This window comes from Lathamus discolor, chromosome 6 (assembly GCF_037157495.1).
Source record: "Lathamus discolor isolate bLatDis1 chromosome 6, bLatDis1.hap1, whole genome shotgun sequence".
Taxonomy (NCBI): domain Eukaryota; kingdom Metazoa; phylum Chordata; class Aves; order Psittaciformes; family Psittacidae; genus Lathamus; species Lathamus discolor.
Window position 1 is genome coordinate 51839688 of NC_088889.1, and position 24082 is coordinate 51863769.

The window sequence follows — 24082 nt, forward strand, 5'->3', positions numbered from 1 at the left end:
TCTCTTTACAAAATTACCAGATTATGATAGGCATTTAGAAACAGTGACAAAACCCAGCCAGCCTGACAAGCAAGGAAACTGGAACTGACTGCTACAGATTCACAATACAAAGAGCTGGGAGTGGTTACTTCACACAATGTGCTTCATATCACTAGGGGGCTGCAAATGATAACAGACTGACAAGTAAAAAGTTGCTGTATTTTCATCAGGAAACAAAATGGTATTTATGTACCAAATGAAATTTTTGCAAAACATTGAGGGTTGGCACTCTTCCTTAATATACATATTCCATCCCAGCTGTTGCCTTTGCAGTACTTGCTCTCCAAACAGGGAGAAACATGTGATCTGTTCTTGTCATGGAATAGCCTACACAGTTTTCAAGAAGCCAAACTAATTACCTGTGGTCCATCTGGTTTAAACCAGTAACAGAAGTCAAGAAGAAGAAACCTGCCAAAAATTATTTGTCCTGAAAAGAGAGTATGAAATCCCAGCAGACACCTAGGGACAGACGAGCCTGAAAACTGCTGTCCTCAGAGATGAGGACACTTACACCGTATTTTTCAAGTAACTTAAGAATTCTTATCTGAAACTGTTAAGCAAACATCAGAAATTCACCTGTCTGACAAAAACAGACAATCTGAATACCAAGGAAGGAAAAGTTTCTTTCAATAACTTGTCATTGTATTTGAAGTCTCCGTTTTTCAGAGGTTAACTCTCTCTTTAATGCCTGGTTCCTTTACGTTGCTTCATCTTCTTTAGGGGAATCATTTACGCAAGACTCTACATAGATGAGCATCCACTGTGTCACCATTTTGTTACCCTAATTTCCAAGCTATTCTAGCATCTTTCATGCCAGGGCTTAATGCCCAGGCAAATCACGCTCCAATAGCAGAACATCATGCAAAACAAGCTTGTACCCTGGAGCATATGAGCCTAATTTAAAAACTCCATAACCTACCAAATGTAGGCTTAATTCCTCCTTGCAAAGATTAAAATGGACTTCCCCCACTCCCCCCGCCCTGAAACTTACACAGTAATTGCTCTACAGCAGCTGGCTCAGAATTGGTGGAGCTACAAATGCCACAGTGAGGAATACATACCACTTCTTCTTCTCTTTGGATGTCATTAGTTGACCCAATAGATTATTCTAATGACTTTCCTTAATGAGAATTCAAAAACTGATGTGCACACCTGATTCAGCACATATACGTGCAGCCAGACCTTGGCTGCATTAATTTTATATAGCAAGGCATAAATTTGTTCTTCACAAGTCCTTTCCGAATCTACAAAAAGTACACTGAACCTTTCTCATGGCTGCACTCAGAGTCTTGCTGTACCGAGCTGGCAGCCCACCAAGCAGCAGCAAAAACAGGGAAGTCATTCGGAAAAGGAACAGACGTAATTTAAAGTCACATTTACTGCAGCTAACAGAATTTAGTTTAAAGAGAGATGTGACTGACAAACCTATACTTCAGGCATTTATACAGGAAAGAAACAAAACCCATGAGCCTGACAGCATGACTATTATTCAATAAGATTATTATAATTTGAAGAAGTTATTGAACTTTCTCTAATAAATGTTACTCAGGAGGAGTCAGTAGTCATTTCCTACCCAGTTTTCTGCTCCTCTCAATATAAACTCATATCTCAAGCTGTACGTTGTGATCCAAGTTACGCAAATCTTACAGGCTCTCTAATATGCAATAAAAACTATTATGCCAACCAGCTAGCCTAGACATCTCACTTGAGAGCTCTGGAAAGAAGGAGGTGAAGCTACTTTAAGACAGCCCTTCACAACCTGAATGTTTTTGCAGCAAGAATAAACTAAGTAGCTAAAATCTTAATTTCGAAGAAGTCAAGTTTAGAGGTAGAAAATACCGACAGCACATACCTACAGAAGCTTTAACAGGAGGAGAGGCTGTAGATTTACTTTTTTACTTTTACATGTACAGATACGAACATCTGGAGTTGGAGATGCTTGCTGTATTTTGAATGAGGAGCATGGATTATGTTCAAATATTTGAAGAGAGAAGAATGGTCTGGATTCCTGCAGCTTTCACGTGAAAGCAGCTGCACTCTACTGCTGTGCATTTCAAGAATCCAACAAAGACCCAGACAAATTTGATATGGATTATCTGCCAAGACTCTAGTAGCTTTACTATGCTCTTTTCCAAGCTCAGAATCTGCAAAAGTGAAAAACAAAAGCCATGCTCAACTGCAGATTTAACTGGACATTTCACAAGCCAGGAACAACTTGTGAGCAAGAGTGCTGCACACCAGAGAAGTATTTTGCAAACTTCCTGAACAACAAACAGGTATTAAAACAGCATTACAGTGGAGTAAGCTGAAGAACCTGAGAATCAAAACTTCTGGTTTGCGGGATGTTTTTGCACAAACTGAAAATCCTGTTTTTCAGCCATTTTTGGTTCCAGCTGCTTAACAACTGACTTAATTCAGTTGTCTGGCTTTCTTCTAAATTGCTGAAAGCAAATATATGTTGTTTTGAGCATTTCCTTCTTGTATTTATCGTCAGAGTTTATACTAAGTTTAGCGTAACAAAGGTGGTAATAACTTTAAAACTTTAGCAAGAACGTTTTAAGACGATAGATCACTTCAAAATGCTGGGTGTTTCTGTCCTCCAAATCCATTGTTACATACCTTGCTGACCGCACACAGAACAATTCTAGGACTCCCCCTAATACAAAGCTGGGTCTTGCTCAATAAGTTATTGTAAGGTCTAAAAGGCAGCTGATTCTCAGAACAGATGAAAACCACAAAGAAACATCCACTTATTCTGAACAATCAACTAGTGGTCTAAAGGAGGAAAACCCTGTTGCATAAACATATCTTCATAAATAGCAGAGACACTAGGAAAAGCTTCCCAGTTTCTCCAGAAAAGTTTTCTTGTCACTTTCTACTCCACTAAAAGCTTGGTGAGGTACTGGTACAGGGAGCCCAGAGAAGCTGTGGATGCCCCATCCCTGGAAGTGTTCCAGGCCAGCTTGAATGGGGCTTTGAGCAACCTGGTCTAGTGGAAGGTGTCCCTTCCCAGGGCAAGACGGTCTTTAAGGTCTCTTCCAACCCAAACCATTTTGTGATTCTATGAAAAGAACTCTTTTCAACAAGACAGCATCTTGTTTTCTTGGAAACATGATATCTTACTTCCCAAATAAAGTATTAGTACATTTTAACCTTTATAGCCCTCATAAAGTCCTGGAAGGACTTCAGCTAAATGTTTTTAGGAAAAGACTAAATATTTGTCCAGATTGTTCACAGTATTGGAATAATTCTGCCTAAACAACACAACATGAATATGTAATAGGAATATGTTTTAACTGCCTCTTCCCCCCCAGTAATTTCCTAAGAGAAGCTAGGTTAACTCCATTTATTCACATCTCACCACAGCAATCCTTACTGTTCAATGAATGAAGAATGCAGTTTCAAGCTATCAAATAAGATAGCTAGTCTTTTCATGACAAAAATGCAGGAATTCAGAATTAGTCTTGTCTACCCTCTACCCCCACTACTACAAAACTAAAGCAAAACCAGTACAGAACATTGCTCCTGACCTTGTTCAGAAATGTCAACAGGTCCAGATCCTAGAACAATGAGAATAATATAATGGCGATTTTCAAAATAGTACTAAGTGCCATTTGAATATAAAATGCATTATCTTTAATGGCTTAAATCAAAACCACTTTGAGGCTGAAAAGCAGAAAGTTGCTGAATCAAACATTGTCAAGGCTTTACAGTCTGCCTACTCTAAAACCAGCAATACAGTAATGGCTTGAGATATTTTCAGTTTCTCTCAAAGTCCCTTTTCTCATAATGCATATGTACACCAAAAATATCCTCTGCCAGAAACTTCTCATTGCTTTTAAAAATATGTAGTGTCAAGAACACTTAACTTCAACATAACCCAAATAATTTACTGCATCTTAAGAATGCAGACTGTTTGAAATACAAGAAGTGCTTACATTTGTGATTCTCAATTTCTTTCTCTCTCCAATCAAACAAGAGATCAGCCAGAGCAAGAAGAAGCAGTTCAAAATAATAGCTGGCATATAACTTCACTTAGCTGAGAACGGATAAGGTGTATGCCCCGTACAAGGAGCTGTCCACAGCTCAAAAGAAACAGGCAGGAGGTGTACTTGCAAATGTTTGAGTTGTTCCTGGGACAACAGAAGAAAAGTTTCACAACAGAGTGTACTCTTTTTCTCACTAGCTCAGCTCTGCTTCCTTCCACTTTTCTGCTGAAACAGCATTTATAGTGCATTAATTCTGCCACCCAAAGAAATTAATAAAGGTGATGCTCCTTTCTCCTTGCAGAGCTGTGCATCACCTTGTACCATCAAGTTCAAAATGCTTGATACGAAGATGCCACAATTTTCTTCTGTGTTTCTACAGCATTTTGCCTTCTGACATTCTTCTTTTTCTAGTGCTCAACCTAAGAACTCTTTATCATGAACTGAGTACTTTTCTCCTTTCCTTCTGAGCTGATGTAAAGACCAGTGTATCACTGTCACTTAAACAGCCCCTGTGGATGCATTTGAAGACTTATTATGTCTCCTGACAACTGTTTCCTCTCTTTAATATACTAAATACAGTTCTTCAAACTTTCATCAAAGGAGACATTATGTATACTTCTTGTCATTTTTCTGTTTTCTTCTGAACACTCTAATTTTTCTACATCCTCTTATAAATATAGTCCTCAGACTCAATTTTCTACGAGTCCTGCCTAACACTGAGAACAGAGTAATTACCTTTTGTCACATTGAAAGCTCTCTGCCAATCGTCTCAAAATGAAAAGTGTCCCTTTTCCCACATCTCAAAAGACTCTTGCTCTGGTATTTTGAAATTGCCTGACCCCCTTCCAACACAGGTATGTCCAGAAAGTTTCCATGCATTTCCATATTTTACTTCTCCTTCCTTTTTTATTTTTAATGTTTCTGGAATAACTTCCAAGATCTGACCACCTCCTGTTAAATTTTATCTACCAATCTGACATCTTCTACAGGCTTAGAAATAATCCACCAGCCTTACTGTTTTAGGAAAATGCTTTAGGTCACTTCCATATGAAATCTATTCCCAGTTCTTACCAGTTCTTTGGTGCTGACCTTACAGAAGACCAGCAAAAATTTGATTTTTATACTGCATATACAACAAGTCCAATGTATCCAAAATATACTAAACTTGCTAGGTATGTGCCACACAGGTGATTTGTGATCTATACATTCTGCTCTATACCATATGAACACATACTTCTTCCTGGAAAATCTAAGGGCCATGGCTTAAAATATGTGGTTCGGGGAACCATCTAATAAAGACAATGTGAAAAATTTAAAGAGAGTCCACAGAAAAACAATTCAAGGTCTAAAAAACATGGCCCATACTAAAACAGTAACAGACTTGGGTTTATTTATTTATTTATTTATTTATGTGTCCCACCTGAAATATCATTCTAGTCCAACAGTTGCACATCTGCAGCATGGACTGTTTTATGAAAGCTGGCACTTACATCAAATTCATACTGAGAGCTTTTGTTTTAGAGATGAGGAACCACACTTCATATTTCCACTAACGCTTCACAGTCCTTCTAGCAGATGTGAAACACTGAGGTTAAGTGCACCTTTTATCAAGAAGGAAAAAAAACCCACCATGCTTTTCACTTAAATACTGCTTTGATATATACTATCAAAAAATGGGCACGAGATAGAAAATTACTCTAGCTAAACAATATGTACCAGTATTATTTTCAAGAACTTCATGAGGACAGTGATACTGCCAATGATTTACTTAAAATGTGCTTTACTCTTGCTAATAATCCCAAACACCGTGTCCTGTAAGGTGAAATGAAAACATACTGCTCAATGACCTCTCTTTTGTATTGGTAAGCATGTTACTAAGACATATGAAGACCAGCAACTCTTTTGCGTACTGTTACCTAAACCAAGGATCAAGGCCTGATACACACCTAGTTCTATCATGCTAGACTTGAGTAACATTACTGAGTACAAAGCTGCCTTGCATTACCTGGGGATTGTTAAACGTTTAACAGTTGAAACAATCTGTTTTAAAACTTCTATGCATATTAATTGTGATTTATACATACAAAACTCTAACATTTTGTTGGGTTTAACCAGATTTTTTTTTTCCCCTACAAATGCAGCAACCACTACTTCAAAGGTTTTTCATCTGTAATTTTAAAACTGGCAACTAATAAAACAACCAGTACTTTTTGTAATTTCATCATATATTCAGGGTATGATAAAAGAAGCTCTTAGCATCTTAAATGTGATCTTACTTAGAGACGACCCCAAAAAGTTCTCAATAGCATGTCAAATGAGTCAAGATACTTCACAGAATCATGCAGTTTGGAAAAAGGGACTTTAAGATCAGTGAGTCCAACCATAAACATAACACTGCCAAGCCCACCACAAAATACCTCCAGAGGTGACTCAACCACTTACCTGGGCAGCCTGTTCCAATGCTTGACAATGCTTTCAGTGAAGAAATTTTTCCTAATATCCAATCTAAATCTCTCGTGGCACAACTTCAGGTCATTTCCACTTGTCCTATTGCTTGTTACCTGGCAGAAGAGACCAACAGCCATCTCGCTAGAATCATCTTTCAGGTAGCTGCAGAGAATGATAAAATCTCCCTCAAGCCTCTTCTTCTCCAGACTAAACAATCCTAGTTCCCTCAGCTGCTCCTCCTAACACTTGCTCTCCAGACCCTTCACCAGCTTCATTGCTCTTGTTTGGACATGATCCAGCACCTCAATGTCTTTCTTGTAGTGAGGGGCCCAAAACTTAACACAGTATTCAAGGTGTGGCTTCATCAGTGCCCAGTCCAGTGTGATGATCACTTCCCTGGCCCTGCTGGCCATGCTATTTCTCGTACAGGCCAGGATGCTATTCACCTCATTGGCCACCTGGGCAAGCTGCTGGCTCATGTTCAAGTGACTGTCGACCAACACCCCCATGTCCTTTTCAGCATGGCAGCTTTCCAGCCAGTCTTCACCAGGCCTGCAGTGTTGCGCAGGGTGGTTGTGAAAGAAGTGCAGGGCTCAGCGCTGAGCCTTGTTGAGTCTTGTACAATTGACCTCAGCCCATCGATCCAGCATGTCCAGATCCCTCTGTAAAGCCCTTCTACCCTCCAGCAGATCAACACTCCCACCCAGCTTGGTGTCATCTGCAAACTGACTGAGGGTGACCTTGGTTCCCTCATCCAGATCATTATTAAACAGAACTGACCCCAACACTGAGCCTTGTGACTGGCTGCCAACTGGATTTAACTCCATTTAGCACCACATTTTGGGTTCGGCAATCCAGCCAGTTTTTTACCCAGCAAAGAGTACACCTGTCAAAGCCATGCCAGTTTCTCCAGGAGAATGCCAAGGAAATGGTGTGAAAGGCTTTACTGAAGTCCAAGTAAACAATATCCAGAGCCTTTCCTTCAGCCACTAAGTGGTTCACCTTGTCACAGAGATCTGGTTCATCAAGCAGGACCTGCCTTTCATAAATCCATGCTGACTGGGGGCCTCATTACCTGGCTGTCCTGCCAATGATGGCACTCTCAATGGCACTCCATAATTTTCCACCACAGGGGAGGTCAGACTCTCACAGTTCCAGCCTGTAGTTCCCCAGATCCTCCTTCCAGCCCTTTTTGTAGATGGGAGTTACATTTGCTAACTTCCAGTCAACTGATTAGTCAGGAGTGCTGAAAATGACTGAAAGTGGCTTTGTGAGGAAAGTGGCTTTGTGAGTGCTTCTGCCAGATCCTTCAGTATTCTTGGGCGGGTCCCATATGGTTCCATAGGCTTGTGTATGTCTAAGTGGTATAGCAGGTCACTATTTCCTCTCGGATGGGGGCCTCATTCTGCTCCCTGTCCCTGTCTAAGCTCAGAAGGCTGGGTATCCCGAGAAAAACTGGTCTTATTATTAAAGACTGAGGCAAAGAAGGCATTAAGTAGTTCAGTCTTTTCCTCATTCTTTGCCAAGTAAACATGGTTGCTGAGCCGAGCTGCTCTGGTCCTGGCATAATCCATAGCAGGGCACTCTAGCTTGGTGAACAGCAGGGTTTCCTGAACAGAAACAGGATTACAGACGCTCTTTCTGATGATAGCTCATCTAAATAAAGAGTTTTCTTTACTCATTGTTTTCTTCACAGTAACTGGGAAGCACCATGGACAAAATATGTAATGATCATCAGGTTAAATTCAATTTACTTGCAGATAGGAATGAGTTACTCTTCAAATTCAAAGCCTCACTTTGTCTTTGAGAAAGCATCCCTAACATACTCTAAAGCACGTATATATAGAGATACAAATAAAATAGTCAATCCTTGTGATTCAGAGACTTAAGAGAACAAGTACAACAAATTTCAAGCCCCATTTGCCTTTTTTTGTTTTGTTTTTTTTTTTTCACACTTTCTCTCAACAGAATATTTAGTCTAAAGGTATTTCACTGCAGCACAGATATTCTATTCAGAAAGAATAAAATATAAATATATAAATACACCCACACCAGCATAATTTCTGCAGTAATCACTGAAGGGCACATATTAAGCCAGGAATTTAGTCAAACCCAGAATTAGTCAGCATAAATGGAGCTACCCACCATTGCCAATGGGCAGAATATGCCCAGGTACGCACTGCCATTTTAGAAACAGTACTTATGTAGTTTATACATACATCCATATCCATGCATGTTAAAAGCAGAAATGATCTAACATTTTCAGACAATCTGCTCAAAGACAGGGTGGAAGTCTTTAGGAAACCTGAAGGAACCATCTGCTCTAGCAAGCATTTACATAACCCAGCAGTTCTAGCACCCCTCTTCAACACATGCAACCACAAGTCTCCCATCCCAAAATACAGTCACAGTAGAATATACACACTTTCTAGATCATAGCTTTGGCTCCTGTTGCGCCTCTGTCTTGCAGATCACTTATGTTTGCAGGGAAATCACACAATTCCTGGACACCAGGTATTTGGAAATACTAACCATCTCAATCTTGCACTTGATCTCATGCACAATGCTGCATTTTCAGTCTGTTTTTTGCTAAGCAAACCAGTATTTTTAGCTCTTAAAAGCATCTCCTTTCAGACAGGATTTGCTGCTAGATTGCTTTGATCTTAATGCATATCAAAGGAGTCTAAATTGCAAATTCCTAAATAAACTGCCTATATTTAACTATGCTCTAAGTTTTAATCAGGGTAGAACACAAAAGGAGCAATGTTACAGCTCGCAGCATCCCAGCTGGTTAGGGTACTACACATACAGCTCATGTCTCCTTTATCAGTCTTTTACCAGCTGCTGAACTGTAAAATATTATTCGATTCTTGATATTTCTATTCTTATTTCCATGCCTTTTGCTGTATTTTTGATTAACAGTATATAGTGATTCCAAAAAATAAAGAATATAAGACTCATTAAAGCACACTTTCAACCATGTCTAAGTGGTGAAACCCAAAGTGAGTTTCAAGACATGAGATATGTAATGCACAATAGCAAGCACTTTTCAGTTGAAGCCTTGTTATCCTATAAATCAAGAATATTCTTACTATCTAAAAAGTCAAGGAAGGCAAAAAATGTCAGGATTTTGCTTACTGATGCCATTAAATCCAATATACTTCTAAGCTCTAAAGCATACATGGACATTATGAACGTTTCAGGATGTTTCTGTAGCTTATAAATGTACTTTCAGCTACCTACTTACTCAGGAAGTGAAAATGTTTTTTCTACTTAATGCAATAGGAAGACATAAATGCAAGACAGACACATGGCATATATAATAGAATTAATTGAAAAGAATGTGACTAATGCATTCTCCTAGGCAATAAAGGTTTATGAATAAATCCCAGAAACTTTAGGAATGCATAAAGAAACAAAGTAATTGGTTTAGAGGAATGAGATATTGGGATTCTTTCATATAAACTATAGGTGTTATTTCCCACAGCTAGAAAACAGGAATACTTCACTACTACTCTAGAAATAAGGCCATTTAGGGAGAGGCATATAACACATTTCAGATTAAAAATTGCACTTTAGATGTTCAAGGCAAAATATGTTTATGAATCCAGAGGGCTTATAGAGACTTTAACTCTTAATTTGGGATTTAGAAAAATTAGTTTGTAAAGCCCCATGTGACTGTACATAAACAAAACAAAGGTAGGTCCATCTGGCTATGAGACTGAACCTAGTAATGTCAATAGGCATCACGATGAGAAAGAATCTTAAGGTTTGTACTATCCTCCACTTTCTCCCTACAAGCAAAAGGAGTAAATGCACTTTAATGTGAACACTGTTTACAGCAATTACTTAAATTCTGCCAGAGCATGCATTAGCATTTTAAAAAGCATCTGTGTGATGAAGTGATAAAGCATTTTAGAAAAATGTTTTAAAGTGTTCTCCTTTACTTTAACTGTAATAGACTACAATTAATAGCAACAGAAAATTGCTTTAAAAAGGAATTATCAATTGGGATGAAATGTAAATCATAAAAGGGCATGAAAGATTGAAATAAATGACAGACAGGAGAGAAGGCATAGTAATTTCTCATTATTTTTGACTTAACCAAAGCACAAGAATCTCAAAGTATCCGTTATCACCATACCAGCAAAGGCATACCAACCCACAACTTTCCAGAGAAATCTGCAAGAAATGAGAGTATTAACGTCCTGTTAATGTTGTGAAGGTTATTCCATTAGACAAGAATAGATTTTTAAGGACTTAGTTTCCATGTCTTTATTTTTAAAGAAGTATTGCAGTTATTGCTCTGTGGTGCAATGAATTAATACAACAAAGCATGTAACACTTCGGCTTACTGGGGGCCACATTAGCATTTCAGAGAGCAATAGCCAATAGCATGGTTTAGTTTCTGGGACCTTCCCTGTAAGTAGAAAGTTATACCAGCAAAGCCATCCATGCATCAGAACCAGCTCCTCAGCATTTATATTCTGAAGCAAATCTTAACGACTCTTGATCTTCTCTTGATGGAGAAAGCTGGCTTCTTAAGACTCAACTATTACCAGCCACAAATAAGAATAAATTCTTGACCCCATTTACACATTGCATTCCTTTTTGCACATTTTAAGATTTGGAGCGTAGCAGAACACTAAGCTGTCTCAGGATTATACGGTGTGCCTTCTGAAACGGAAAAAACATGGAAAATATAGAACATAGGGAGGAAAAAGGAACAAGACACACCCTGCCTACAGAAAAAGAAACAACAGCGAAAGTCTAGTGTTGCCCTAAGACTTGGATCTACACTCTTACTGCCATAATGCACTAGAAACTAGTACTGCTCTACAAATAAAGTGTTTCACAAAACATGATGCAAAACCCACCAGAACTGAGGTAGAAACAAAGGGGTTGGAGCGATAAGAAGGAATCTTCTCAAAATGCAGCTTGGTTGTCAGACACTGTCAGTCCCTACAGAAAAGGGCTCTACTCAGATATTTTACAGGACTGTCTATCAATTTACATGGAATTTATTTTGTTTGCTTTTGCTATACTCTTCAACACATTGCTTCTCCCTCTGCCTATCAGGTGGTGGCCAGCCATATATGGAAGCAAAGAAATTATTGCATTAAACTAGCTATTTCATTTTAAGGACATAAAACAGTTATACTGTGCAACAGAGAAAAATATAAAGCAACAAAACCCATCCTGAAGTACAGAATTTTACAGAAAATGAACTTCAATCGGATTTTATGCAGCTATTGAAGAACCACATTACTGGGAGATGTTGTTCTGAGCTTACAGTCTTAAGATGGTAAAAAGTACAGAACCTATATTCAGAAACTGGTTTGGACAGGGTTACATCACTAACTTACAGAAGAGGTGACATCACAGTTACAGTGCTAACTCATAGTTACAGACACTAAAACTCATCTCAGCAAATGGGGAACTTTTTAGTCACTTGCTACATGGTCCCTGAAACTTTTTAACAGGCAGCATTTAAGCTCTGCACATATATCTGTAAGTGGAAATGCTTTGTTTTCTCTATAAAACTTGACACCATTGCAGAGAAATGTCTTTTCTGTGGCTACACTTTTACAAGCCTACTCAGGCATTCCATTTTTTCAGCCTTTTTGGTAACATGAAAATGAATGTACACTGAAAGATTGTGACAGCCTACAAGAAATTTAGGAGGTTGTACGACACCATCCTGAAACTGTGCTGTTAAACTGTCATAAACTGTAGTGGCTTTGAGCCTGTCCACACTGTTATACAGCCCAAGGTGAGAAAAATAAGACACTGTCATATCTTTGTTTAGCTATATACTCACATCCGAAAAATACCTAATATGGCTCTCTGCTTAAGACCGACTTACATAACTAAATTTTCATGTGCAGGCATAAGGTTACTGAACAGCTTGAAGGAAAAAGGAAACTTAGAAATAATAGTGCATTGCCGGCTATGCAAATATAACAGGTCTTCAACGGTTATCATTATTAGCAAGTCAATCCTAAACGTAAGTCAAAATAAGCCAAAAATACCTTCATTTCCAGGAGCAGGTACCTATCCCATTAGGTAAAATTCAGGGATAAGGAGTAAGTGTGACATATGATTAGTACATGTGTCTCATCTGCAACCTATTCTGCAGTTACCAGAACCCACTGTGATATTCATAGAATCATTGAATAGTTAGGGTTGGAAAGGACCTTGAGATCAAGTTTCAACTCCCCTGCCATGAGCAGAGACACCTCACACTAAACCATGTCACCCAAGGCTCTGTCCAACCTGGCCTTGAACACTGCCAGGGGTGGAGCATTCACAACTTCCCTGGGCAATGCATTCCTGTGCCTCACCACCCTTAAAGAACTTCTTCCTTATATCCAATCTAAACTTCCCCTTTTTAATATTTAACCCATTACCCCTTGTCCTGTCACTACAGTCCGTAATGAAGAGTCCCTCCCCAGCATCCTTATAGCCCCCCTTCAGGTACTGGAAGGCTGCTATGAGGTCTCCACGCAGCCTTCTGTTCTGCAGGCTGAACAGCCCCAACTTTCTCAACCTGCCTTCATGTGGGAGGTGCTCCAGTCCCCTGATCATCCTCGTGGCCCTCCTCTGGACTTGTTCCAGCAATTCCATGTCCTTTTTATGTTGAGGATGCCAGAACTGCACACAATACTCCAAGTGAGGTCTCATGAGAGCAGAGCAGAGGGGTAGGATCACCTCCTTCGACCTGCTGGTCATGCTCCTTTTGATGCAGCCCGGGACACAGCTGGCTTTCTGGGCTGCGAACGCACACTGAAGCAAGCTCACGTTAAGTTTCTCATCGACCAACACCCCCAAGTCCTTCTGTGCAGGGCTGCTCTGAATCTCTTCTCTGCCCAGCCTGTAGGTGTGCCTGGGATTGCTGTGACCCAGGTGTAGGACCTCGCACTTGTCATGGTTGAACTTCATCAGGTTGGCATCAGCCCACCTCATAAGTGTGTCAAGGTCCCTCTGAATGGCATTCCTTCCCTCCAGCGTATCAACTGAACCACACAGCTTGGTGTCATCAGCAAACTTGCTGAGGGCGCAACTCAATCCCACTATCTATGTCACCGACAAAGATGTTGAACAAGACTGGTCCAAATACCAATCCCTGAGGGACACCACTCGTTACTGGTCTCCAGCTGGACACTGAGCCGTTGACCAGAACTCTTTGTGTGTGGCCATCCAGCCAGTTCTTTACCCACCGTGTGGTCCATCTATCAAATTGATGTCTTTCCAATTTAGAGACAAGGATGTTGCATGGAACAGCGTTGAATGCTTTGCGTAAGTCCAGGTAGATGACGTCAACTGCTCTGCCCCCACGTGAAGACTGTTTTGTCTATGTAATCCTCTACAACAGGTTATTCTGCAGCCCCATATGACATGAGCCCCCACCAAATCTCAAAAAAAGTGACAGGGATTTGGAGCTTCACACGGAAAGTAAAAGGCAACCCTCTGTGACATATGCATAACTAACATTTGGCCTATCCACAGTCTAACAGGGACACTCATTAGCTTTGAGAAGCGAGTAAAGGGGAGAGTGGAATACAGAGATTCAAAAACTAGTAGTTTTGGGAATAAGATAACCCCTTATTACCACAATTTTCTGAAAGACATGATGTATTCCTTGTATATCTTTGTAGCACTGTTGTATACCACAAACACTTCTCCATAAGGCAACACAACAGGTAGTTATGATTACAGTGCAAGAATACCATGCATCTTTTGACCTGGAAGGGCATCCAAACATGAAGATCAAACTAAAGTAATTTCTTATTCATTTAAGCTGCACAACTATAAACGAAGCTTTGAGTTTATTGTATACAAGACAAGAAAGTATTCCTCACCTGGAACCTGACATCTTAATAGAAATACTCACCCTGCTGCAACTGCAGGAGGGATGACCAGTATGAGTTTAAGATGTGCTTCATGCAGAGCCTCGGAAAGGTGAATGAGCAAGTGTATCAACTCCCTGAAATAGAATATACTGGTAAGAAGGAAAGGCAGTCTAACTTGTGCTATATATTGGCAAGGGCAAGGTAACAAGTAACAGTAGAAATAACTGAAAAGGTGCAGCTGGCAAGAAAGCAAAACAATTTGTAATGAATGATCATAGCAGAAAAAAATTTAGGAATACTGATCAGAGGCTTACTCTCTTTAAGGACTAAGAACACTGAACTGCTGGACACAGTCTAAGTTTTACTGCAACTTGTGATCACCTTGGGACTAAAAGGTTTTCTAGTTTTGTTCTAATCTAAGTACACAGTGTTAGCAAGTAAAATTAGCATACCTTATCAGAGCAGGTCACCTCTTGAGGTCATATTCAGTAAAAAGAATTAGATCAACAGAAGAATGAAACACCGGTCTGAAACAAGCAGCTCTTGAATAGATTCAAGTTGCCAACATGTTACTGCACATGAGGTCTGAGAATCTGTAAAGATGCTTTCACAGCAATATACACTATCTTCAAGGGGTATTACCAAGCACTGTGTATAGAAACATTTCTGCTGCTGGCTTTTGCCTGTATAAATAATCCTTTGTTTCTAGATACATTACTGGATAGCTACAAAACAGATGTTTGACAACGTCCTGTCTGGAAGTCTCACCTTCCATATGCCTAATTTTAAGATTTTCACAAAAGCTGATTTTCATATCCAAATTCTAAACACTTCAATAGGGCAATAACCTCCAAAATTCTCACATAAACTGTTTTCAATCTTCCTTATTTGGAGGGTGATGTTAACAGAAAATCCTCCAGAGACAGACTGCAGAAAAAAAAAAAAGGTTTAATAACTATTGTTATCTTAAGAGGAGTCCAACATCACCTTAAATTTGCACTACAAATATGGCCCTGCCGTATGCCTGCCTTAAGTCACTTGATTCTTCAGAACAAAGTCAACTTTCATATTTACCCACTGGCAGGGTAGGTTCATGAAGGCAGTTAGACAGATGATATTAGGACAGAATTCTAGATGTGTTCAGGACTATACTTAAACCTGAACTGAGTAGAAAGTAACTTCACGACCCATTCCAGTAGTCTAAAAATGTTAAAGCAGGAAAGGCAGGATACAGACCTGAACTCTCAAAAAAAACTTCTGGTACTGTCATGCCTTTCAAAGTACTACTATCTTATTCTTCTGAAATCATCTTCCAATATAATTATCCATCACAGTAATTATACTTCGTTTGCACAACACAGACACTATCCAAAGAAAACCAACTATTTTGATTTTCCCTGAAATGGTCTGATGCCTGATGAAAGCTTCTTAAGGACACTACAAAAGTCATTCTTCTCAAAATCCTGGCAAACAAAGCAAGAAAGTTTTACCATTTTCCCAATACCATCAGTATTTGTTGCTTACAATTTGACAGGTGGCTGTACTGAACAGCTTTTGACAACGAACTGCCACACTGCCACCTGTATTTCTCTTCAGTGGGAAGATGAGATTACAAGAATCAGCTTTTGGCCTGTCTGCAGCATGTACTTCTACCATTCTTGCTCTGGGAAAGTAACAGCTTTCTCTCCCATTTCCCTATATGCATCCCACATTGATTCGCCTGAATAGTGACACTCTGAATTATAGCAAAAAAGAATCCTTTTCCATAGGAACACATTAAAAAATTACAAGACTGAACTAAACAGGTATTTATTGACTCCAACTAAACATCACAGTTCCTACATGACAATCTTATCAAAAGCTATAATCAGTATTAAAACTAGCTAAGCCTGGCTAAGTGACCTTTTCAATTAGTTATGTCCAAACTACAGTATGAACACACTCTTTATTAGATATCAGAGATGCTACATGTAGATAAATTTGACCAAAGAATCAATTCCTCTGGCACTGAGATTATTCTACACTGTTCATCAGCAGGGATCTCTCTTCTCTGCCTTTGCTACCTTTTTTAGCTGTAGGAACTTCAAGACCTCTACACTATGCAAAACATTTGATTACTTTAAATTTAATTATTTAAAAGGTGAGTAGACAGAAGAAGGGATAAAATTGAAGAAAAGACCCTAACATAGGTGCAGAAGAAGGTAATTTTTCATTTAGAAATTATGTTGGAAAGGCCTTTAAAGATCATCTGCTTCCAACCATCCTGCCACAGACAGGAACACCTTCCAACAGACCAGGTAGATCAAAGCCCTGTCCGGCCTGGATCTGAAACACTTCCAGGGATGGGGCACCCACAGCTTCTCTGGGCCACCTGCTTCCAGTGTAAAGAACTTCTTCCTTACATCTAATCTAAATCTACCCTCTTTCGTTTAAAGCCAGTACTGCTTTTGCTATCATTACATGTCCTTGTAGAAAGTCCCTCTCCAGCTTTTTTGTAGGCCCCTTTCAGGTACTGGAAGGCTGCTATAAGGTCTCCCTGGAGCCTTCTCTTCTCTAGGCTGAACAACCCTGACTTTCCTCAGCCTGTATTTATAGGAGAGGTGCTCCAGCCATCTGATCAATTTTGTGGCGTTCCTCTGGACTTGCTCCAACAGGTCCATGTCCTTCCTACAATGGCGACCCCAGAGCTGGATGCAGTACTCAAGCTGGAATCTCATAAGAGCAGAATAGAAGAGGAGAATCACCTAAATCACTTAATTTTGGCTCTTTTCCATTTGTCAGCCAAGACAGCTTATATAAATCAAATGTGCACCCTTCGCCTCTCCCCCAAATGGCAATAGCAGCATGCTCATTTATTGTGCTATAAATTAAAACTTTACTATGTCCCAACAGTGCTTTCCAGTATTTTAAACACAATATTCTGCTATATTACCACTAGTAATTTTGAAAGAAAAGTTACTGACATTTTAAACATTATAATGAGGTGCAGGAAAGTGGGAATTGAATCAATCTTCCTGAAAAGGCTTCATTAAATATTTACCAGAGACTTCACTATTGTCAAATTTAACTTCAGAATAGCTACTAAACCACTGGCACCTTTAAGACTCTATCTGGAGCTAATTAAGGTCTATTTCATTCTTACTATTTTAGGCCTTCTATCATCACTACCATTTGGTAGGTCAGTTTTCCAAGTCTTCATGATTTCAAAGTATCCTGTCTCCTGTGAAGTATGCAGACCTCCAAATTTTCATCACCCAAAGGTTGCAGGAAGCTTTTTTTTCAGAACTCCCCTTTTCTGGCATTGCTGCTCTATTGAGTTGGGGACACTTTGTAGTACAGTTTACTTCAGTGCATAAGAGTGGACTGTACTGTATTTGAAAAGCCTTGCAGAAGATACGTAGGATTCCTATAACCTTCCCTTCAGCTGTCTGACCCTTCAGAATTCTGCAATTTTCCACCTTCCGCCACATTTTCTGCACAAGTTGGTAGTCAGTACTCCCTAAAATTTATGTCTTATCAAGAAAATTGGACAGAATAAAGCTGTCTGCTTCAAGAAGAAATTGCCCTCTGGCACAATTTCACTGCCTAGTTAATACCAAGAAACTAGAGTGAATTATGGCAAAACTTTGATTAATAGATTAATTTTTCAAGACTAAAATGAAGGATAGAACTGCCAGAAGAGCATTTTGCACCTATACTCCTACCAATGATAAGATGCCTCAAGGTCACCTTCTACATGATACCAAGTGCCTACAGCACATGATGACAAAAAAAAAAAACCACCATAAACCAAACAAAAACAACAACATCAACAAAAAAAAAAACAACAAACCCAAACAAAAACCAACAGGTTTTCATACTGGTCCTGTGTGATGGCAGTGCCATCTGTCAGCTGATGCTAGACTGGTGAGAACAATGTGTGCACTTTTATGCACGCTGTGAGATTCTGATGGGTGCATTCATGCCTTTTTCACGTGACTCAGGTCACAGAGGGAAAAACTCACACCAAATAAACTCACAAGCAGGATCAGCAAGAAACACCATCCTGTCTAGTTGTTAACTAAATAATCAGGATAATAAAGCCGGCTGAGTTTTCTCAGTATTTCTGCCATGTACATTTCTAAACTTAAATGCCACAGGATTAATAACTTGGGATATTTTATTACAAAAATCAAGGAAGTTTTAACTAAAAGGAGCAGGTTTAAAGTATAAGAAGCAGCAAAACACATCAGAGTTGAAGTTATCATCCGCATAAGATATCTTGACTGATATAGATCTTTGTTAGAAGACTGATTTCCTATGTGTTAGAATAAAAGTTAGGAAGCTGAATACATTCATTTTTCATTTCACATTATATCTGACTTCACTGTAATTTGTATATCAATAATTCTATTCCCAGTACCACAGGAAGGAGGTAGGTAGCAGTATTATAGAGGGTACTATGTATCTTACATCTACTAGACATGTACAGGAGCCTGAACTGGTCAGTATAACCCCCCTAAAAATTAGGTCCACACACAACTTTCACAACAATTCAGGTTCTTCAGATGGAACAGGTGGTATTTCAGCCTCTAAATATAAGAGCCTAATGCCATTTTATACATCCAAAGTTATACAAACCATGCATACAGGATTAATGTGTAAGACCCGAGGCATCTAGGAACCCACACTAACAGCTAGAGACCACACTGGTCTCTGGAGACCTGATAGCTATACTTACGCATGTAGTTTTCTTATATGAAACTTACGCTGTTAGTAAAAACATAATTTAAAAGAATATGAAAAAAACCCAAACAACCCCAGTATAAACGATTGATATAATCTAAGACTTTACAATGCACTACAGAGCAAATCTAATCCCAAACCAGAATGATTAGAATTTTTTTGTTCCGGAAAACAAATAAAGTTTATTTTCCACACATAGATCAAGTTAGTTCTGCTTAAGAAGATGTAAACCAGTAGATACATAGTGAGCCTGAAACCACAGAACTGAATGTCTTGGTGGATGCCAGTAACGTAACTTCTTAGCAACATTTCACCTCACCTGTAATGCCAGCTAGGATAAACAGGAAACTGAAGGCTCTTTAGATAACTCCTTAGACCTTGCATGAAGACTTTTCATTAATTTCTAATGTTGGAGTAGCCCCCAAAAATCAAGATTTTTCCAGAAATACATAAATGGCTAACAGAAGTACTTAAATTTGCCCCATCTTAAAAATGTTCAGTTATGACAGGTTCTTAAAGCAGGTAGTTACAGGATTTGTGGGTTTACAGAAGCCTTGCACAGAGCTAACACTGTTATCCTGTTATGCGGATATTCTTATAAAATTTGTTATGTCTTTAGGCTATGCAGTGTTTCAAGCCCCAACATCAGGACTATGGGGAGAGCATGTGTTACAAAGATGTCATCATGCCTCCTCAATCCAATCAAAATCTATGGTAAGCTATTCAGAAAGGTATTCATGGGGCCACTTGCTCAGCTGAGATCTACTGAGACGGGAGCTTCAGCTGCAATTAATCCACCTTTCCGATATATGAAGTGGTATTTAAATCATAACCCACTTTCTTAGTGAGTTCAGACACTAATTTGCAGCTTTTCAAACTCTTTTGCAGACTCACCTGACTCAAGAAATACTGATGCACTCTGCTAAGAAGTATCACTACACATTGTCTTTAGAGAGTGGATGCTGATTTCGTAGTTGAAATGTTATATCAAACATATACGTTCTTTACACAAATCCCTCTCTCTAGCCATTGTAAGTCTGATAAAGAAAACTGTGCTGTATTAAGTGTTGCTGCACCACTAAGGTAATGCACTGGATGGGATCATGGATCTTTTCCATAACATGATTAAAAACTTAACAGGAATCATCTCCACAGCTGTCCCCTCAACACAGATACAAAGAATAATTCAAATAATAGAGTACCATTTTATCATTTATTGATTTAACAGCTAGGCATCCACTTACATTTTAGAAAGTCTTAATGATATTAAGTAAAATATTTTTTTACTTAAGACCCATACCACAGCTCTATAATTTCCTAAGGCAAGCTGCCAGCTGCAGCATAGCCCCAGATGTTTTTATGCACCCGTGTTGAGCGTCATTAAATGCTGCTAACTGCTATGTGAGATGACTACTTGTATTTCAGAAAATAATAAAAAAATCCCTGATTTTTAATTTTCTTTTTAAATTAAGACACATTCCTACTAAAAGACAGGAATCATTCGTGTTAGCTAGGCTGGCCTCCTTGTATTGTCAGACAGCTCTGAAAGTAATTTGCATGTGTTCCTAGGAGCATCATTATTATCTTCTGTTCCTTTATCTAGGAGTAGGTTAAGCTACTTTCAGCTGTTTGACCTTGAAGGATCCAAGTCAGGAAAGCCTATACTTTGTGCCCAATAGTTTATACAGATGCTTTAGATGGAGCATACACGATGGCTCTTCTACAAACACTTCACATCTAAAAAGAATCAGGGGTCATCTCTGTCTTGACACCTACCCGTCAACCGATCCCCACCCTTCCAAAGTTAAAAACATGCTTTACTACCGGTATTTGTCACCTTCGAAAGAATCTGACAAGGAAGATGAGGCATGTTACAATACTGCCACTCTGTGGGCTGAAGAGGTCATGGGCTGCTCCACTTTTCTGGGAGGAGCAAGGGAAGCAAAAGACCATCTATGCTTACCCATTTAACAGGAGTTAACTCTGCTCTGCTATTCAAAAGGAAATTAGCAGATCCCAAAGTAACACCACTCGGTGGGCGATAAAAATGCAGGCCTGCCAACGTGCCAAATTCAGTTTATTCTATCTGTTAAGATCTGTTCGAAGCACATGTTAACTCAAAACAATATTGATAGGGAAAACCTCTGGGGCATTACAGAATCACAGAATCCCAAGGGTTGGAAGGGACCTCAAAAGATCATCTAGTCCAACCCCCCTGCAAGAGCAGGGTAACCTACAGTACATCACACAGGAACTTGTCCAGGCGGGCCTTGAATATCTCCAGTGTAGGAGACCCCACAACCCCCCTGGGCAACCTGTTCCAGTGCTCTGTCACTCTTACAGTAAAGAAGTTCTTCCTGATGTTAACGTGGAACTTCCTATGCTCCAGTTTACACCCATTGCCCCTTGTCCTGTCACTGGATATCACTGAAAAAAGCCTAGCTCCATCATCCTGACACCCACCCTTTACATATTTGTAAACATTGATGAGGTCACCCCTCAGTCTCCTCTTCTCCAAGCTAGAGACCCAGCTCCCTCAGCCTCTCCTCATAAGAGAGATGTTCCACTCCCTTAATCATCTTTGTGGCTCTGCGCTGGACTCCTTCAAGCAATTCCATGTCCTTCTTGAACAGAGGGGCCCAGAACTGGACGCAATATTCCAGATGCGGCCTCACCAAGGCTGAGTAGAGGGGGAGGAGAACCTCTCTTGACCTACTAACCACACCCTTTCTAATGCACCCTAAGATGCCATTTGCCTTCTTGGCCACAAGAGCACATTGCTGGCTCATGGTCATCCTCCTATCCACCAGGACCCCCAGGTCCCTTTCCCCTTCGCTACTTTCCAGCAGGTCAACCCCCAACCTGTACTGGTACATGGGGTTGTTCTTCCCCAGATGCAAGACTCTACACTTGCCCTTGTTAAATTTCATCAAGTTTCTCCCCGCCCAACTCTCCAGCCTGTCCAGGTCTCGCTGAATGGCAGCACAGTCCTCTGGTGTGTCAGCCACTCCTCCCAGTTTTGTGTCATCAGCGAACTTGCTGAGGGTGCACTCAGTTCCCTCATCCAGGTCATTGATGAAAATATTAAACAGCACCGGTCCCAGCACCGACCCCTGAGGAACTCCACTAGTCACAGACCTCCAGCTAGATTCTGCGCCATTGACCACAACTCTCTGCCTTCTTCCTTTCAACCAGTTCTCGATCCACCTCACTACTTGATCGTCAAGCCCACACTTCCTTAGCTTATCTATGAGGATGCTGTGGGAGACAGTATCAAATGCCTTACTGAAATCAAGAAAAACTACATCTACCGCTCTACCATTATCCCTCCACCTAGTCACTTCCTCATAGAAGGCTATAAGGTTGGTCATACATGACTTCCCCCTCATAAAACCATGTTGGCTGTTCTTAATGACCCCCTCATCCTTGATATGCCTAGTGATGGAGTCAAGAGTAAGTTGTTCCATCATCTTTCCAGGGATGGAGGTAAGGCTGACCGGTCTATAATTACCCGGGTCCTCCTTCTTGCCCTTCTTATAGATTGGTGTGACCTTTGGCATCCGCCAATCCTCAGGCACCTCGCCCGTTTCCCACGACTTACCAAAGATGATGGAAAGTGGCCTAGCAATGACCTCCGCCAGCTCCCTCAGCACCCGTGGGTGCATTCCATCCGGACCCATCGATTTACAGATGTCCAGATTGCATAGCTGATCCCTAACCCAATCCTCATCTACCAAAGCAAACTCCTCCTTTGTCCTGACTCCTTCTGGGGCTATAGAAATCCGGGGCCCTCGGGGAGAGTCTGCAGGAGTAAAGACAGAGGCAAAGAAGGCATTCAGCACCTCTGCCTTCTTTACATCCTCTGTCTCCAGGGTACCCACTTCGTTCAGCAGTGGGCCTATATTGCCTCTTGTGTTATTTTTATTTGCTATGTATTTGAAGAAGCCCTTTCTATTGTCTTTAACCCGACTAGCAAGATTGAGTTCCAAGGAGGCCTTAGCTGTCCTAATTGCCTCCCTACATCCTCTAACAACTGTCCTATATTCCTCCCAAGCGGCCAGCCCCTCCTTACATAATCCATAGATTCTCCTTTTCCACTTGAGTTTGCCCAGCAGCTCCTTGTTTAACCACGCCGGTCTGCTAGATCCCTGACTTGATTTCCTACTCATTGGGACGCTCCGATCCTGAGCTTGGAAGAAGCGGTCCTTGAATGCTAACCAACTATCTTGAGCCCCTTTACCGCCTAGTACCCTTTCCCATGAGACTTCCCTTAGCAGTTGACTGAAGAGGCCAAAGTTGGCCCTTCGGAAATCCAGAACTGTGGCTTTGCTAGGTACTCTATTCCTCCCACACAGGATCCTAAACTCCACCATCTCATGGTCACTGCAGCCAAGGCTGCCATTGACCGTCACCACTTCAACCAAACCCTCCTTGTTGGCGAGTACTAAATCTAGCAGCGCTGCTCTCCTAGTTGGTACGTCCACCATTTGCATTAAGAAATTATCATCAGTGCACTCGAGGATATTGGCATTGGATATCCAAGCCATCTAGTTTTTGAGCAAGTGATAATCAAAATGACTTAATCTCAATATGAAGAAACAGGTCCCATTACTTACAAGCATCACAAAGCAAAATTTTAAAATAATGATGCGCTTCTATGTTAACAGAACTGTTGTTCCACACACAAGCCTAGCTTCAGCTTGCTTCCTAAATGAGCCTTAGTCGGAATCCTTGTCTCTGAGGAGGTGAGCCCAACACAAAGTATTTTTCAACTTAAGCACCTTAACTATTTCTAGGAAAGTGGGAATAGAGGGAGGAAAAAAAACACAGATGAGTTTACAATGAAGCACTTAAATCCAATCTGGTCTTGAAGAGGAAGAAAATACGCAGTTCATATCTTTTGTTTCTATTCATGTTTTTATACCAAATACCATCTTTCACTTTTTTAGTTGGGGTAACCCTAAATCATTATTCACAGGTGGACACAGGATCAAACACTGCTGACTTGGAGCAAAGAAGGCAGTTAGC

At 40.2% G+C, this 24082-nt stretch overlaps 1 protein-coding gene across 3 annotated transcripts in view; it reads right to left on the reverse strand.

The window, feature by feature from the left end:
• The window catches only part of CHID1 (chitinase domain containing 1), a 146960-nt gene that overhangs the window by 109466 nt on the left and 13412 nt on the right, over nt 1–24082 (reverse strand). For all 3 annotated transcript variants that reach the window (XM_065682681.1, XM_065682679.1, XM_065682680.1), the window contains exon 8: nt 14371–14463. In XM_065682681.1, the coding sequence (XP_065538753.1) occupies nt 14371–14463 (93 nt within the window). The remainder of the gene's footprint in view (nt 1–14370; nt 14464–24082) is intronic.